Below are 19,177 nucleotides of genomic sequence, written 5' to 3'. Positions count from 1 at the left end.
GCAGGACAACTCCCTGGCCATACACAGAGCAGGACAACTCCCTGGCCATACACAGAGCAGGACAACTCCCTGGCCATACACAGAGCAGGACAACTCCCTGGCCATACACAGAGCAGGACAACTCCCTGGCCATACACAGAGCAGGACAACTCCCTGGCCATACACAGAGCAGGACAACTCCCTGGCCATACACAGAGCAGGACAACTCCCTGGCCAAAGACAGAGCAGGACAACTCCCTGGCCATACACAGAGCAGGACAACTCCCTGGCCATACACAGAGCAGGACAACTCCCTGGCCATACACAGAGCAGGACAACTCCCTGGCCATACACAGAGCAGGACAACTCCCTGGCCATAGACAGAGCAGGACAACTCCCTGGCCATAGACAGAGCAGGACAACTCCCTGACCATACACAGAGCAGGACAACTCACTGGTCATAGACAGAGCAGGACAACTCCCTGGCCATACACAGAGCAGGACAACTCCCTGGCCATACACAGAGCAGTACAACTCCCTGGCCATACACAGAGCAGGACAACTCCCTGGCCATACACAGAGCAGGACAACTCCCTGGCCATACACAGACCAGGACAACTCCCTGGCCATACACAGAGCAGGACAACTCCCTGGCCATACACAGAGCAGGACAACTCCCTGGCCATACACAGAGCAGCGCAGGACAGAAGAGTTTCCCTCGGTGTCCACATCACCAACAAACTATCATGGTCCAAACATACCAAGACAGTTGTGAAGAGGGCACAACAATGCATTTTCCCCCTCAGGAGACTGAAAAGATTTGACATGGGTCCCCAGATCCTCAAAAGGTTTTACAGCTGCACCATTGAGAGCCTCCTGACCTGTTCACTGCTCAGCATCTGACCGTAAGGCACTACAGTACATCACTGGGGCCGAGCTTCCTGACATCCAGGACCTCTATATTTTACCTTTATTTAACTAGGCAACTCATTTAAGAACAAATTCTTTTTGACCTTGTCAGCTCGGAAATTCAATCTAGCAACCTTTCGGATGCTAGTTCAAAGCTCTAACCACTAGGCTACCGGCCGCCCGGTGTCAGAGGAAAGCCCATAATATTGTCAGAGACTCCAGTCACCCAAGTTATAGACTGTTTTCTCTGCTAACGCACGTCAAGCGGTACCGGAGGGCCAAGTCTAGGACCAAAAGGCTACCTCAACAGCTTCTACCCCCAAGCCATCAGACTGCTGACCAGCTTCTACCCCCCCAAGCCATTAGACTGCTGAACAGCTTCTACCCCCAAGACATTAGACTGCTGAACAGCTTCTACCCCCCCAAGCCATCAGACTGATGAACAGCTTCTACCCCCAAGCCATCAGACTGCTGAACAGCTTCTACCCCCAAGCAATCAGACTGCTGAACAGCTTCTACCCACCAAGCAATCAGACTGCTGAACAGCTTCTACCCCCAAGCAATCAGACTGCTGAACAGCTTCTACCCCCAAGCCATCAGACTGCTGAACAGCTTCTACCCCCAAGCCATCAGACTGCTGAACAGCTTCTACCCCCAAGCCAACAGACTGCTGACCAGCTTCTACCCCCCCAAGCCATTAGACTGCTGAACAGCTTCTACCCCCAAGCCATTAGACTGCTGAACAGCTTCTACCCCCCCCAAGCCATCAGACTGATGAACAGCTTCTACCCCCAAGCCATCAGACTGCTGAACAGCTTCTACCCCCAAGCAATCAGACTGCTGAACAGCTTCTACCCCCAAGCAATCAGACTGCTGAACAGCTTCTACCCCCAAGCCATCAGACTGCTGAACAGCTTCTACCCACCAAGCCATCAGACTGCTGAACAGCTTCTACCCCCAAGCCAGGCTGCTGAACAGCTTCTACCCCCAAGCCATCAGACTGCTGACCAGCTTCTACCCCCCAAGCCATTAGACTGCTGAACAGCTTCTACCCCCAAGCCATTAGACTGCTGAACAGCTTCTACCACCCCAAGCCATCAGACTGATGAACAGCTTCTACCCCCAAGCCATCAGACTGCTGAACAGCTTCTACCCCCAAGCAATCAGACTGCTGAACAGCTTCTACCCCCAAGCCATCAGACTGCTGAACAGCTTCTACCCCCAAGCCATCAGACTGCTGAACAGCTTCTACCCCCAAGCCATCAGACTGCTGAACAGCTTCTACCCCCAAGCCATCAGACTGCTGAACAGCTTCTACCCCCAAGCCATCAAACTGCTGAACAGCTTCTACCCCAAGCCATCAGACTGCTGAACAGCTTCTACCCCCAAGCCATCAGACTGCTGAACAGCTTCTACCCCCAAGCCATCAGACTGCTGCACAGCTTCTACCCACCAAGCCATCAGACTGCTGAGCAGCTTCTACCCACCAAGCCATCAGACTGCTGAACAGCTTCTACCCCCAAGCCATCAGACTGCTGAACAGCTTCTACCCCCAAGCCATCAGACTGCTGAACAGCTTCTACCCCCAAGCCATCAGACTGCTGAACAGCTTCTACCCCCAAGCCATCAGACTGCTGAACAGCTTCTACCCCCCCAAGCCATCAGACTGCTGAGCAGCTTCTACCCCCAAGCCATTAGACTGCTGAACAGCTTCTACCCCCAAGCCATCAGACTGCTGAACAGCTTCTACCCCAAGCCATCAGACTGCTGAACAGCTTCTACCCCCAAGCCATTAGACTGCTGAACAGCTTCTACCCCCAAGCCATCAGACTGCTGAACAGCTTCTACCCCCAAGCCAGGCTGCTGAACAGCTTCTACCCCCAAGCCATCAGACTGCTGACCAGCTTCTACCCCCCCAAGCCATTAGACTGCTGAACAGCTTCTACCCCCAAGCCATTAGACTGCTGAACAGCTTCTACCCCCCCCAAGCCATCAGACTGATGAACAGCTTCTACCCCCAAGCCATCAGAATGCTGAACAGCTTCTACCCCCAAGCAATCAGACTGCTGAACAGCTTCTACCCCCAAGCAATCAGACTGCTGAACAGCTTCTACCCCCAAGCCATCAGACTGCTGAACAGCTTCTACCCACCAAGCCATCAGACTGCTGAACAGCTTCTACCCCCAAACCAGGCTGCTGAACAGCTTCTACCCCCAAGCCATCAGACTGCTGACCAGCTTCTACCCCCCCAAGCCATTAGACTGCTGGACAGCTTCTACCCCCAAGCCATTAGACTGCTGAACAGCTTCTACCCCCCCAAGCCATCAGACTGATGAACAGCTTCTACCCCCAAGCCATCAGACTGCTGAACAGCTTCTACCCCCAAGCAATCAGACTGCTGAACAGCTTCTACCCCCAAGCAATTAGACTGCTGAACAGCTTCTACCCCCAAGCCATCAGACTGCTGAACAGCTTCTACCCCCAAGCCATCAGACTGCTGAACAGCTTCTACCCCCAAGCCATCAGACTGCTGAACAGCTTCTACCCCCAAGCCATCAGACTGCTGAACAGCTTCTACCCCCAAGCCATCAGACTGCTGAACAGCTTCTACCCACCAAGCCATCAGACTGCTGAGCAGCTTCTACCCACCAAGCCATCAGACTGCTGAACAGCTTCTACCCCCAAGCCATCAGACTGCTGAACAGCTTCTAACCCCAAGCCATCAGACTGCTGAACAGCTTCTACCCCCCCAAGCCATCAGACTGCTGAGCAGCTTCTACCCCCAAGCCATTAGACTGCTGAACAGCTTCTACCCCCAAGCCATCAGACTGCTGAACAGCTTCTACCCCCAAGCCATCAGACTGCTGAACAGCTTCTACCCCCAAGCCATTAGACTGCTGAACAGCTTCTACCCCCCCAAGCCATCAGACTGCTGAACAGCTTCTACCCACCAAGCCATTAGACTGCTGAACAGCCTCTACCCCCCAAGCCATCAGACTGGTGAACAGCCTCTACCCCCAAGCCATCAGACTGGTGAACAGCTTCTACCCCCAAGCCATCAGACTGGTGAACAGCTTCTACCCCCAAGCCATCAGACTGATGAACAATTCATAAAAATCCCCACCGGACCTTTTACATTGACCCCCCGTTGTACACTGCTGCTACTCGCTGTTTATTACCCATGTATAGTCACTTCACCCCCACCAACATGTACACATTACCTCAACTAGCCTGTACCCGAGAACATTGACTCTGTACCGTAATACCCTGTATATAGCCTCCACATTGACTCTGTACCGTAACACCCTGTATATAAACTCCACATTGACTCTGTACCGTAATACCCTGTATATAGCCTCCACATTGACTCTGTACCGTAATACCCTGTATATAGCCTCCACATTGACTCTGTACCGTATCACCCTGTATATAAACTCCACATTGACTCTGTACCGTAATACCCTGTATATAGCCTCCACATTGACTCTGTACCGTAACACCCTGTATATAGCCTCCACATTGACTCTGTACCGTAATACCCTGTATATAGCCTCCACATTGACTCTGTACCGTAATACCCTGTATATAGCCTCCACATTGACTCTGTACCGTAACACCCTGTATATAGCCTCCATATTGACTCTGTACCGTAACACCCTGTATACAGCCTCCACATTGACTCTGTACCGTAATACCCTGTATATAGCCTCCACATTAACTCTGTACCGGTACCCCTTGTATATAGCCTCCACATTGACTCTGTACCGTAACACCCTGTATATAGCCTCCACATTGTACCGTAATACCCTGTATATAGCCTCCATATTGACTCTGTACCGTAATACCCTGTATATAGCCTCCACACTGACTCGGTACCGTAATACCCTGTATATAACCTCCACATTGACTCTGTACCGTAATACCCTGTATATAACCTCCACATTGACTCTGTACCATAACACCCTGTATATAACCTCCACATTGACTCTGTACCGTAATACCCTGTATATAGCCACCACATTGACTCTGTACCGTAATACCCTGTATATAGCCTCCATATTGACTCTGTACCGTAACACCCTGTATATAGCCTCCACGTTGTACCGTAATACCCTGTATATAGCCTCCATATTGACTCTGTACCGTAATACCCTGTATATAGCCTCCATGTTGACTCTGTACCGTAATACCCTGTATATAGCCTCCATATTGACTCTGTACCGTAACACCCTGTATACAGCCTCCACATTGACTCTGTACCGTAATACCCTGTATATAGCCTCCACATTGACTCTGTCCCGTAAAACCCTGTATATAGCCGCCACATTGACTCTGTACCGTAACACCCTGTATATAGCCTCCACATTGACTCTGCACCGTAAAACCCTGTATATAGCCTCCACATTGACTCCGCACAGTAAAACCCTGTATATAGCCTCCACATTGACTCTGTACCGTAACACTCTGTATATAGCCTCCATATTGACTCTGTACCGTAACACCCTGTATATAGTCTCCACATTGACTCTGTACTGGTACCCCATGTATATAGCCTCCACATTGACTCTGTACCGTAATACCCTGTATATAGTCTCCACATTGACTCTGTACCGGTACCACCCTATATATAGCCTCTACATTGACTCTGTACCGTAACCCCCTGTATACCATGCAATTCATGGTACCTGTAGGGTTGTGGGTTCGATTCCCACGGGGGACCAATACGAATGAAAATGTATGCACACAGTACTGTAGTGTCTCTGGATAAGAGTCTGCTAAATGACTCACTACTATAGTCTTCCTGGATAAGAGTCTGCTAAATGACTCACTACCTATAGTCTCCCTGGATAAGAGTCTGCTAAATGACTCACTACTATAGTCTCCCTGGATAATATTCTGCTAAATGACTCACTACTATAGTCTCCCTGGATAAGAGTCGGCTAAATGACTCACTACTATAGTCTCCCTGGATAAGAGTCTGCTAAATGACTCACTACTGTAGTCTCCCTGGATATATATATATGTGTGTGTGTGTGTGTGTGTGTGTGTGTGTGTGTGTGTGTGTGTGTGTGTGTGTGTGTGTGTGTGTGTGTGTGTGTGTGTACCGTTTGTATGCAGAGTGGTCGTTCTTGACGCTACACTTCATGTTCTTGAGTTCATCCAGCACAGCGAACATGTTGATGAACTTCCCCAAGGTCAGGAGGTAGGCCTCGGAGACAAAGTCCTTCCTCCTCTCAGCGTGGCAGAGACGACGCACCTCCCCACAGAACCGGTCTATAGCCGTTCGCTGAAGGAGGAGAAACGGAGGGTCGATATCAATGTCAAAAGTGAGCACATTAAAAATGCACTGCTTTAAAAGGCCACTGAGAAAAATAGAACTGCCATGACTGCAACATGAAAAAACTAATAATGTGAATAAAATGTTACACAGTGACCAGTGTTTTCCACTTCATGACTTAACTATGCTTCTTTTCATTTAAAACTCACCGAACAGGTCGCCAAGCCCACACCACACCACGAACAGGTCGCCCAGACCACACCACCGAACAGGTCGCCCAGCCCACACCACCAAACAGGTCGCCCAGCCCACACCACCGAACAGGTCGCCCAGCCCACACCACCGAACAGGTCGCCCAGCCCACACCACCGAACAGGTCGCCCAGCCCACACCACCGAACAGGTCGCCCAGCCCACACCACCGAACAGGTCGCCCAGCCCACACCACTGAACAGGTCGCCCAGCCCACACCACAGAACAGGTCGCCCAGCCCACACCACCAAACAGGTCGCCCAGCCCACACCACTGAACAGGTCGCCCAGCCCACACCACCGAACAGGTCGCCCAGCCCACACCACCGAACAGGTCGCCCAGCCCACACCACCGAACAGGTCGCCCAGCCCACACCACCGAAAAGGTCGCCCAGCCCACACCACCGAACAGGTCGCCCAGCCCACACCACCGAACAGGTCGCCCAGCCCACACCACTGAACAGGTCGCCCAGCCCACACCACCGAACAGGTCGCCCAGCCCACACCACACCACCGAAAAGGTCGCCCAGCCCACACCACACCACCGAAAAGGTCGCCCAGCCCACACCACCGAACAGGTCGCCCAGCCCACACCACCGAACAGGTCGCCCAGCCCACACCACACCACCGAACAGGTCGCCCAGCCCACACCACACCACCGAACAGGTCGCCCAACCCACACCACCGAACAGGTCGCCCAGACCACACCACCGAACAGGTCGCCCAGCCCACACCACCAAACAGGTCGCCCAGACCACACCACCGAACAGGTCGCCCACACCACACCACCGAACAGGTCGCCCACACCACACCACCGAACAGGTCGCCCAGACCACACCACCGAACAGGTCGCCCAGCCCACACCACTGAACAGGTCACCCAGCCCACACCACAGAACAGGTCGCCCAGCCCACACCACCAAACAGGTCGCCCAGCCCACACCACCGAACAGGTCGCCCAGCCCACACCACCGAACAGGTCGCCCAGCCCACACCACCGAACAGGTCGCCCAGCCCACACCACACCACCGAAAAGGTCGCCCAGCCCACACCACTGAACAGGTCGCCCAACCCACACCACTGAACAGGTCGCCCAGCCCACACCACTGAACAGGTCGCCCAGCCCACACCACCCAACAGGTCGCCCAACCCACACCACTGAACAGGTCGCCCAACCCAAACCACTGAACAGGTCGCCCGGACCACACCACCGAACAGGTCGCCCAGACCACACCACCGAACAGGTCGCCCACACCACACCACTGAACAGGTCGCCCAGACCACACCACTGAACAGGTCGCCCAACCCACACCACTGAACAGGTCGCCCAACCCACACCACTGAACAGGTCGCCCGGACCACACCACCGAACAGGTCGCCCAGACCACACCACCGAACAGGTCGCCCACACCACACCACTGAACAGGTCGCCCAGCCCACACCACCGAACAGGTCGCCCAACCCACACCACAGAACAGGTCGCCCACACCACACCACTGAACAGGTCGCCCAGCCCACACCACACCACAGAACAGGTCGCCCAGCCCACACCACACCACAGAACAGGTCGCCCAGCCCACACCACCGAACAGGTCGCCCAGCCCACACCACAGAACAGGTCGCCCAGCCCACACCACAGAACAGGTCCCCCACACCACACCACCGAACAAGTCGCCCAGACCACACCACAGAACAGGTCGCCCAGACCAGACCACACCACAGAACAGGTCGCCCACACCAGACCACACCACCGAACAGGTCGCCTACATTCAATATACAGTGCCTTGCAAAAGTATTCGGCCCCCTTGAACTTTGCGACCTTTTGCCACATTTCAGGCTTCAAACATAAAGATATAAAACTGTATTTTTTTGTGAAGAATCAACAACAAGTGGGACACAATCATGAAGTGGAAAGACATTTATTGGATATTTCAAACTTTTTTAACAAATCAAAAACTGAAAAATTGGGCGTGCAAAATTATTCAGCCCCCTTAAGTTAATACTTTGTAGCGCCACCTTTTGCTTCGATTACAGCTGTAAGTCGCTTGGGGTATGTCTCTATCAGTTTTGCACATCGAGAGACTGAATTTTTTTCCCATTCCTCCTTGCAAAACAGCTCGAGCTCAGTGAGGTTGGATGGAGAGCATTTGTGAACAGCAGTTTTCAGTTCTTTCCACATATTCTCGATTGGATTCAGGTCTGGACTTTGACTTGGCCATTCTAACACCTGGATATGTTTATTTTTGAACCATTCCATTGTAGATTTTGCTTTATGTTTTGGATCATTGTCTTGTTGGAAGACAAATCTCCATCCCAGTCTCAGGTCTTTTGCAGACTCCATCAGGTTTTCTTCCAGAATGGTCCTGTATTTGGCTCCATCCATCTTCCCATCAATTTTAACCATCTTCCCTGTCCCTGCTGAAGAAAAGCAGGCCCAAACCATGATGCTGCCACCACCATGTTTGACAGTGGGTATGGTGTGTTCAGCTGTGTTGCTTTTACGCCAAACATAACGTTTTGCATTGTTGCCAAAAAGTTCAATTTTGGTTTCATCTGACCAGAGCACCTTCTTCCACATGTTTGGTGTGTCTCCCAGGTGGCTTGTGGCAAACTTTAAACAACACTTTTTATGGATATCTTTAAGAAATGGCTTTCTTCTTGCCACTCTTCCATAAAGGCCAGATTTGTGCAATATACGACTGATTGTTGTCCTATGGACAGAGTCTCCCACCTCAGCTGTAGATCTCTGCAGTTCATCCAGAGTGATCATGGGCCTCTTGGCTGCATCTCTGATCAGTCTTCTCCTTGTATGAGCTGAAAGTTTAGAGGGACGGCCAGGTCTTGGTAGATTTGCAGTGGTCTGATACTCCTTCCATTTCAATATTATCGCTTGCACAGTGCTCCTTGGGATGTTTAAAGCTTGGGAAATCTTTTTGTATCCAAATCCGGCTTTAAACTTCTTCACAACAGTATCTCGGACCTGCCTGGTGTGTTCCTTGTTCTTCATGATGCTCTCTGCGCTTTTGACGGACCTCTGAGACTATCACAGTGCAGGTGCATTTATACGGAGACTTGATTACACACAGGTGGATTGTATTTATCATCATTAGTCATTTAGGTCAACATTGGATAATTCAGAGATCCTCACTGAACTTCTGGAGAGAGTTTGCTGCACTGAAAGTAAAGGGGCTGAATAATTTTGCACGTCCAATTTTTCAGTTTTTGATTTGTTAAAAAAGTTTGAAATATCCAATAAATGTCGTTCCACTTCATGATTGTGTCCCACTTGTTGTTGATTCTTCACAAAAAAATACAGTTTTATATCTTTATGTTTGAAGCCTGAAATGTGGCAAAAGGTCGCAAAGTTCAAGGGGGCCGAATACTTTCGCAAGGCACTGTAAGTCTCAGATCGTGTGACATTAAACACTACCCATCTTTCCTTACATGACTGACAGTGTTATTTGTCAATAAAGCATTTAACAATTGATTTAAAACATTGAACTGAACCCCTGTTCGTATCCTGGATCATGGAGAACTCCAGGGAAACAAATAAAGGCTCTATGATGTCTCAATCCGGCGTCTGGCTCACAAATACTGATACTGCTTTTTGCCGATTCTCTGCAGATAAATTCAAAAACATTTGATGAAGATGTTGAATCTTCACTGCAGGACAATAGGTAGTGGAGAGAGAGCCTCATTCTGCAGTACCAATAACATAATTTTTTGCAAAATCGACAATTGCCCGCATAATATGCGAGGGCTTGCATTTTTGACCCAGAGATGTGTGTGCTTTGGGGACCTTTAACAGAAGGTGACTGGCAGAACGGGGGTTGTATGTGGAGAATGAGGGCTACAGTAGATATCTCAGATAGGGGGGAGTGAGGCCCAAGAGGGTTTTATCTGGAAGGTCTGGCTGGGGGTCTGAAAATGTTAGAATTTTAAAAACTATTTTCCTGTAATTCTATATTGTTTCTCAACAGGGAATCCATGTTGATCAGGCAGAACAACCTTTCTCTTAGGTTTTTGCCACAAACTAAATTGAAAGAGTTTTTCTGACTAGATCACTAACCTATCTCCTTCTCTCAAAGTCCCACCCACAGTGATTGATTGACAGCTCTGAAACCCTACCAACTCTGTCTCAAAAACATCCTGCCCCTCCCCTGACAATCCCGTCCACAGTGAATGGTTATCAGGCCAAACTGTTAAAACTATAATTCACCCAATACAAAATGCCACCCTGGTTTCCTTATCCTAAGTGTCGACAGCAGCAGAGCCAATCAAATACATCATTTGAAGAACAGACGTCATTGGGGGCAATTCATAGGGCAAATAGGACTTAAATCTCAAGAGAAAACAGGTTAAAAGGAGACCTTAGAGAATAGTCCTGATCATATCTGGGCCTAGTTGATATCCAAAACAACTAACACAATGAAAACAGAAATGTTCAGTCATTTTAACTGTAAAGTCAGGTCTTTCTACTGTAAAGTCATGTCTTTCTACTCAATAACACACCAAATGTAAAGTCGGTGGGCAGGTTAAGTCTTTAAAGTATTCAATCCTTTAACTGTGTATGTAGGATGGAATCAAGCCATTAGAAAGTACCAGAAGCCACCAGAATAGAGCTTGTTCGACAACAACAACTCCCTGGCAGCCTACTTTATCAATGTGCTGGCTACTCTGTGTACTTCTGGAAGACACTGCAGTGACAGAACACTGGAGGAACATCTACACACAGACATGGTGTTGCTGGTGGGTGTGACAGAGAGAGGGGTTAGGGTGTCTGGTTGGTGTGACAGAGAGGTCAGGGTGTCTGGCTGGTGTGACAGAGAGAGGGGTTAGGGTGTCTGGTTGGTGTGACAGAGAGGTCAGGGTGTCTGGTTGGTGTGACAGAGAGAGGGGTCAGGGTGTCTGGTTGGTGTGACAGAGAGGTTAGGGTGTCTGGTTGGTGTGACAGAGAGGTCAGGGTGTCTGGTTGGTGTGACAGAGAGAGGGGTCAGGGTGTCTGGTTGGTGTGACAGAGAGGTCAGGGTGTCTGGTTGGTGTGACAGAGAGAGGGGTTAGGGTGTCTGGTTGGTGTGACAGAGAGAGGGGTTAGGGTGTCTGGTTGGTGTGACAGAGAGGTCAGGGTGTCTGGTTGGTGTGACAGAGAGAGGGGTCAGGGTGTCTGGTTGGTGTGACAGAGAGGTTAGGGTGTCTGGTTGGTGTGACAGAGAGGTCAGGGTGTCTGGTTGGTGTGACAGAGAGAGGGGTTAGGGTGTCTGGTTGGTGTGACAGAGAGGTCAGGGTGTCTGGTTGGTGTGACAGAGAGGTTAGGGTGTCTGGTTGGTGTGACAGAGAGGTTAGGGTGTCTGGTTGGTGTGACAGAGAGGTCAGGGTGTCTGGTTGGTGTGACAGAGAGGTCAGGGTGTCTGGTTGGTGGGACAGAGAGAGAGGTCAGGGTGTCTAGTTGGTGTGACAGAGAGGTCAGGGTGTCTGGTTGGTGGGACAGAGAGAGAGGTCAGGGTGTCTGGTTGGTGTGACAGAGGGGTCAGGGTGTCTGGTTGGTGGGACAGAGAGAGAGGTCAGGGTGTCTGGTTGGTGTGACAGAGAGGTCAGGGTGTCTGGTTGGTGTGACAGAGAGAGGGGTCAGGGTGTCTGGTTGGTGTGACAGAGAGGTTAGGGTGTCTGGTTGGTGTGACAGAGAGGTCAGGGTGTCTGGTTGGTGTGACAGAGAGAGGGGTTAGGGTGTCTGGTTGGTGTGACAGAGAGGTCAGGGTGTCTGGTTGGTGTGACAGAGAGGTTAGGGTGTCTGGTTGGTGTGACAGAGAGGTTAGGGTGTCTGGTTGGTGTGACAGAGAGGTCAGGGTGTCTGGTTGGTGTGACAGAGAGGTCAGGGTGTCTGGTTGGTGGGACAGAGAGAGAGGTCAGGGTGTCTAGTTGGTGTGACAGAGAGGTCAGGGTGTCTGGTTGGTGGGACAGAGAGAGAGGTCAGGGTGTCTGGTTGGTGTGACAGAGGGGTCAGGGTGTCTGGTTGGTGGGACAGAGAGAGAGGTCAGGGTGTCTGGTTGGTGTGACAGAGAGGTCATGGTGTCTGGTTGGTGGGACAGAGAGAGAGGTCAGGGTGTCTGGTTGGTGTGACAGAGAGAGAGAGAGGTCAGGGTGTCTGGTTGGTGGGACAGAGAGAGAGGTGAGGGTGCTGGCTGGTTGGTGTTACCTGGAAGTACATAAAGTTCATGAGCTTGGTGACCTCAGGCTCCAGCACCTCCACTGTCTTCTCATAGATTTCCACTCTGTTGGGCTGCTCATTACACTTCACCTGGTAGAGGGAGGAAGAGAGAAGAGAGCAATTCACATGGGGGATCAGGAGCAATTCACATAGGAGATCAGGAGCAATACATTGCATGAAGACCTACAATAGTTTGCAACTACAATGAAAAAATGGATTGTAATGTTAGAGTTATGTGGAGTATCAGATCAGCCTCAGCCATGCAGTGGTTACCTGTGGGATAGTATGAGAGCAGTATATCAGTCAGCCATGCAGTGGTTACCTGTGGGATAGCATGAGAGCAGTATATCAGTCAGCCATGCAGTGGTTACCTGTGCAGTAGCATAAGAGCAGTATATCAGTCAGCCATGCAGTGGTTACCTGTGGGATAGCATGAGAGCAGTATAACAGTCAGCCATGCAGTGGTTACCTGTGGGATAGCATGAGAGCAGTATATCAGTCGGCCATGCAGTGGTTACCTGTGGGATAGCTCGAGAGCAGCTCCTCCATGTGTACAGCATCACAGCATACTCCTGGCCCTCCTCCAGCATCTCATTCTAAAGGAAGACATTTAAAAGGCTCTCAATCACAATACAGCTACTAGCCTCTCTGAGGTTCCTGAGGTACAATACAGATACTAGCCTCTCTCTCTGAGGTACAATACAGATACTAGCCTCTCTCTCTGAGATACAATACAGATACTAGCCTCTCTCTCTGAGGTTCCTGAGGTACAATATAGATATTAGCCTCTCTCTCAGAGGTTCCTGAGGTACAATACAGATACTAGCCTCTCTCTCTGAGGTTGTTGAGGTACAATACAGATACTAGCCTCTCTCAGAGGTTCCTGAGATACAATACAGATACTAGCCTCTCTCAGAGGTTGGTGAGGTACAATAAAGATATTAGCCTCTCTCTCTGAGGTTCCTGAGGTACAATACAGATACTAGCCTCTCTCAGAGGTTGGTGAGGTACAATATATATATTAGCCTCTCTCTCTGAGGTTCCTGAGGTACAATAAAGATACTAGCCTCTCTCTCTGAGGTTGTTGAGGTAAAATACAGATACTAGCCTCTCTCAGAGGTTGGTGAGGTACAATACAGCTACTAGCCTCTCTGAGGTTCCTGAGGTACAATACAGATACTAGCCTCTCTCAGAGGTTGCTGAGGTAAAATACAGCTACTAGCCTCTCTCTCTGAGGTACAATACAGATACTAGCCTCTCTCTCTGAGGTACAATACAGATACTAGCCTCTCTCTCAGAGGTTCCTGAGGTACAATACAGATACTAGCCTCTCTCTCAGAGGTTCCTGAGGTACAATATAGATATTAGCCTCTCTCTCTGAGGTTCCTGAGGTACAATATAGATATTAGCCTCTCTCTCTAAGGTTCCTGAGGTACAATACAGCTACTAGCCTCTCTGAGGTTGCTGAGGTACAATACAGATACTAGCCTCTCTCTCGAAGGTTCCTGAGGTACAATACAGCTACTAGCCTCTCAGAGGTTGCTGAGGTAAAATACAGCTACTAGCCTCTCTCTCTCTCTGAAGTTCCTGAGGTACAATACAGATACTAGCCTCTCTCTCTGAGGTACAATACAGATAGAGAGAGAGGCTAGTATCTGTATTGTACCTCAGAGAGAGAGGCTAGTATCTGTATTGTACCTCAGGAACCTCTGAGAGAGAGGCTAGTATCTGTATTGTACCTCAGAGAGAGAGGCTAGTGAGGTACAATACAGATACTAGCCTCTCTCTGAGGTACAATACAGATACTAGCCTCTCTCTCTCTCTAAGGTTCCTGAGGTACAATACAGATACTAGCCTCTCTCTCTGAGGTACAATACAGATACTAGCCTCTCTCTCTGAGATACAATACAGATTCTAGCCTCTCTCTCATAGGTTCCTGAGGTAGAATACAGATACTAGCCTCTCTCTCTGAGATACAATACAGATACTAGCCTCTCTCTCTCTCTAAGGTTCCTGAGGTACAATACAGATACTAGCCTCTCTCTCTGAGGTACAATACAGATTCTAGCCTCTCTCTCAGAGGTTGCTGAGGTATTGTAGTGCTTCAGTGCATTCAGAGCAGCCTTGGTCCCTGGTTGGTTGGCTGGCTGCATACAAAGTGCTGTTTGATAGAGCCTTGGCAGGTGGACAGGCGCTCTACAACATCAATTACCCCTCACTAATTGAGTACAAAGAACCACTATTCACCACTATTCCCCTACTAAAGCAGACATGTCACAGTGCAGCAGAGAGACCTGGTATGTGTGGCACCCAAATGGCACCCTATTCCCTATATAGTGCACTACTTTAGACCAGAGCCCTATTCCCTATATAGTGCACTACTTTAGACCAGAGCCCTATTCCCTATATAGTGCACTACTTTAGACCAGAGCCCTATTCCCTATATAGTGCACTACTTGAGACCAGAGCCCAATTCCCTATATAGTGCACTACTTGAGACCAGAGCCCAATTCCCTATATAGTGCACTACTTTAGACCAGAACCCTATTCCCTATATAGTGCACTACTTTAGACCAGAACCCTATTCCCTATATAGTGCACTACTTTAGACCAGAGCCCTATTCCCTATATAGTGCACTACTTGAGACCAGAGCCCAATTCCCTATATAGTGCACTACTTTAGACCAGAGCCCTATTCCCTATATAGTGCACTACTTTAGACCAGAGCCCTATTCCCTATATAGTGCACTACTTTAGACCAGAGTCCTATTCCCTATATAGTGCAATACTTTAGACCAGAGCCCAATTCCCTATATAGTGCACTACTTTAGACCAGAGCCCTATTCCCTATATAGTGCACTACTTTAGACCAGAGCCCTATTCCCTATATAGTGCACTACTTTAGACCAGGGCCCTATTCCCTATATAGTGCAATACTTTAGACCAGAGCCCTATTCCCCTATATAGTGCACTACTTTAGACCAGAGCCCTATTCCCTATATAGTGCACTACTTTAGACCAGAGCCCTATTCCCTATATAGTGCACTACTTTAGACCAGAACCCTATTCCCTATATAGGGAATAGGGTGCCATTTGTGATGCAAAGAGCTTGGCCTGGGTCCTCGTTCCTATCACAGGGACACAGCCAAGGGACACAGCCAAGTCTCCTTATTTCACCCATATAAACCCTAATAAATCCTTATTCACCCTATAAACCATCCCACCAGCTCTCTCTCTCTAACTCTACCCCTCTCTTTTGTCCCTGTTCGGGGGACTAAGTTTCCCACATGAAGTATCAACAGACTAGAGAATTTAGAGGAAGTTCATGAACGGAGTTTATTCATTCCAAAAGGCATAACGAATACTTTTTCAATCTATTCATGAGGCTACACATGGCAATTGGTACTTATCACACCAGAGTGGACGGTGGCCTGCTCGATGTGTCTGGAACCTGGTAGTTACCATGCTAGAGTGGACGGTGGCCTGCTCGATGTGTCTGGAAACTGGTACTTACCACACCAGAGTGGACGGTGGCCTGCTCGATGTGTCTGGAACCTGGTAGTTACCATGCTAGAGTGGACGGTGGCCTGCTCGATGTGTCTGGAAACTGGTACTTACCACACCAGAGTGGACGGTGGCCTGCTCGATGTGTCTGGAACCTGGTAGTTACCATGCTAGAGTGGACGGTGGCCTGCTCGATGTGTCTGGAAACTGGTACTTACCACACCAGAGTGGACGGTGGCCTGCTCGATGTGTCTGGAACCTGGTACTTACCATGCTAGAGTGGACGGTGGCCTGCTCGATGTGTCTGGAACCTGGTACTTACCATGCTAGAGTGGACGGAGGCCTGCTCGATGTGTCTGGAACCTGGTACTTACCATGCTAGAGTGAACGGTGGCCTGCTCGATATATCTGGCGATCCCCGTCACAAAGGCATTACGGTCCTCAAAGTTGGTGTTGAAGTTGGGCTGCAAAGAGATGGGATGTTAGATTGGAATCAAAGGAAGGCTAACAGTTTGCTCTGTGCGCACAGACACGGTGCAAATGAGTACTGTAATTACCTGGTCTGAGAACAGTTCTTACCTGGTACATGAGGGAGCAGGGCAGGGGCTCGATGCAGGGCTGCTGGTCTGGGAGAGGCAGCTCCTCCAAAAGGTCCACATTGGACAGAGCATCCTCCAGGGTCACCGTGGACGCCATGCTGCTGCAACAACACACAGATATAGGAGTTAGAGATATGATGCTGGAACACACAGATATAGGAGTTAGAGACATGATGCTGCAACAACACACAGATATAGGAGTTAGAGATATGATGCTGCTGGAACAACACACAGATATAGGAGTTAGAGATATGATGCTGCAACAACACACAGATATAGGAGTTAGAGATATGATGCTGCTGGAACGCACATATATAGGAGTTAGAGATATGATGCTGCTGCAACAACACACAGATATAGGAGTTAGAGATATGATGCTGCTGGAACACACAGATATAGGAGTTAGAGATATGATGCTGCAACAACACACAGATATAGGAGTTAGAGATATGATGCTGGAACACACAGATATAGGAGTTAGAGACATGATGCTGCAACAACACACAGATATAGGAGTTAGAGATATGATGCTGCAACAACACACAGATATAGGAGTTAGAGATATGATGCTGCTGGAACAACACACAGATATAGGAGTTAGAGATATGATGCTGCAACAACACACAGATATAGGAGTTAGAGATATGATGCTGCTGGAACGCACATATATAGGAGTTAGAGATATGATGCTGCTGCAACAACACACAGATATAGGAGTTAGAGATATGATGCTGCTGGAACACACAGATATAGGAGTTAGAGATATGATGCTGCTGGAATAACACACAGATATAGGAGTTAGAGATATGATGCTGGAACACACAGATATAGGAGTTAGAGATATGATGCTGGAACACACAGATATAGGAGTTAGAGATATGATGCTGCTGGAATAACACACAGATATAGGAGTTAGAGATATGATGCCGCTGCAACAACACACAGATATAGGAGTTAGAGATATGATGCCGCTGCAACAACACACAGATATAGGAGTTAGAGATATGATGCTGCAACAACACACAGATATAGGAGTTAGAGATATGATGCTGCAACAACACACAGATATAGGAGTTAGAGATATGATGCTGCAACAACACACAGATATAGGAGTTAGAGATATGATGCCGCTGCAACAACACACAGATATAGGAGTTAGAGATATGATGCTGCAACAACACACAGATATAGGAGTTAGAGATATGATGCTGGAACAACACACAGATATAGGAGTTAGAGATATGATGCTGGAACAACACACAGATATAGGAGCTAGAGATATGATGCCGCTGCAACAACACACAGATATGGGAGTTAGAGATATGATGATGCTGGAACAAAACAGATATAGGAGTTAGAGATATGATGCTGGAACAACACACAGATATAGGAGCTAGAGATATGATGCCGCTGCAACAACACACAGATATAGGAGTTAGAGATATTATGCTGCAACAACAGACAGATATAGGAGTTAGAGACATGATGCCGCTGGAACAAAACAGATATAGGAGTTAGAGATATGATGCTGCTGGAACAAGACAGATATAGGAGTTAGAGACATGATGCTGCAGTAACAAAACAGATATGGGGGTTAGAGATATGATGCTGCAACAACACACAGATATAGGGGTTAGAGATATGATGCTGCAACAACACACAGATATAGGAGTTAGAGATATGATGCTGCAACAACACACAGATATAGGAGTTAGAGATATGATGCTGCTGGAACAACACACAGATATAGGAGTTAGAGATATCTGTGTGTTGTTGCAGCATCATATCTCTAACCCCTATATCTGTGTGTTGTTGCAGCATCATATAGGAGTTAGAGATATGATGCTGCTGGAACAAAACAGATATAGGAGTTAGAGATATGATGCTGCTGCTGGAACAAGACATATGGGGGTTAGAGATATGATGCTGGAACAACACACAGATATAGGAGTTAGAGATATGATGCTGCAACAATACACAGATATAGGAGTTAGAGATATGATGCTGGAACAACACACAGATATAGGAGTTAGAGATATGATGCTGCAACAACACACAGATATAGGAGTTAGAGATATGATGCTGGAACAACACACAGATATAGGAGTTAGAGATATGATGCCGCTGCAACAACACACAGATAAGACGGTCCCCAACCTATCGTGTTTTTGGTTTGTTTATTTGCAACTTATTGTTTTACTATTTTGTACATAATGTTGCAGTGACCGTCTCTTACGACCGAAAATAACTTCCAGGCATCAGGACTGTGATTACTCACCACGGACTAGCAGAATCCTTTTTTTCCTTTCACGACTCTGACGAGCCCGACGAGAAGGATAGATATACTGCTTTCTCGCGGAAGATTAAACTACCAACTGGACTTTGAAAACTGTTACATCTTATGCTTCACGGAGTCGTGGCTGAACGATGACACTATCAACATACAGCTGGCTG

At 48.7% G+C, this 19,177-nt stretch overlaps 1 protein-coding gene across 2 annotated transcripts in view; it reads right to left on the bottom strand.

Moving 5' to 3' along the window:
- LOC139412646 (cytoplasmic FMR1-interacting protein 1 homolog) overlaps positions 1-19,177 on the bottom strand; it is a 114,888-nt gene that overhangs the window by 88,491 nt on the left and 7,220 nt on the right. The window contains exons 2-6 of one of the 2 annotated variants that reach the window (XM_071159415.1): positions 16,704-16,821; positions 16,499-16,588; positions 13,139-13,216; positions 12,609-12,710; positions 5,994-6,175 (exon numbers count right to left, since the gene is read on the bottom strand). In XM_071159415.1, coding sequence (XP_071015516.1) covers positions 5,994-6,175; positions 12,609-12,710; positions 13,139-13,216; positions 16,499-16,588; positions 16,704-16,820 — 569 coding nt within the window. In that variant the 5' untranslated portion in view covers position 16,821. Of the gene's footprint in view, positions 1-5,993; positions 6,176-12,608; positions 12,711-13,138; positions 13,217-16,498; positions 16,589-16,703; positions 16,825-19,177 lie in introns of both variants that reach the window. The other variant, XM_071159339.1, reaches the window with a different exon arrangement.

This window comes from Oncorhynchus clarkii, chromosome 1 (genome assembly GCF_045791955.1).
Source record: "Oncorhynchus clarkii lewisi isolate Uvic-CL-2024 chromosome 1, UVic_Ocla_1.0, whole genome shotgun sequence".
Lineage (NCBI taxonomy): Eukaryota > Metazoa > Chordata > Actinopteri > Salmoniformes > Salmonidae > Oncorhynchus > Oncorhynchus clarkii.
This window is presented reverse-complemented; position numbering and strand designations above follow the sequence as displayed.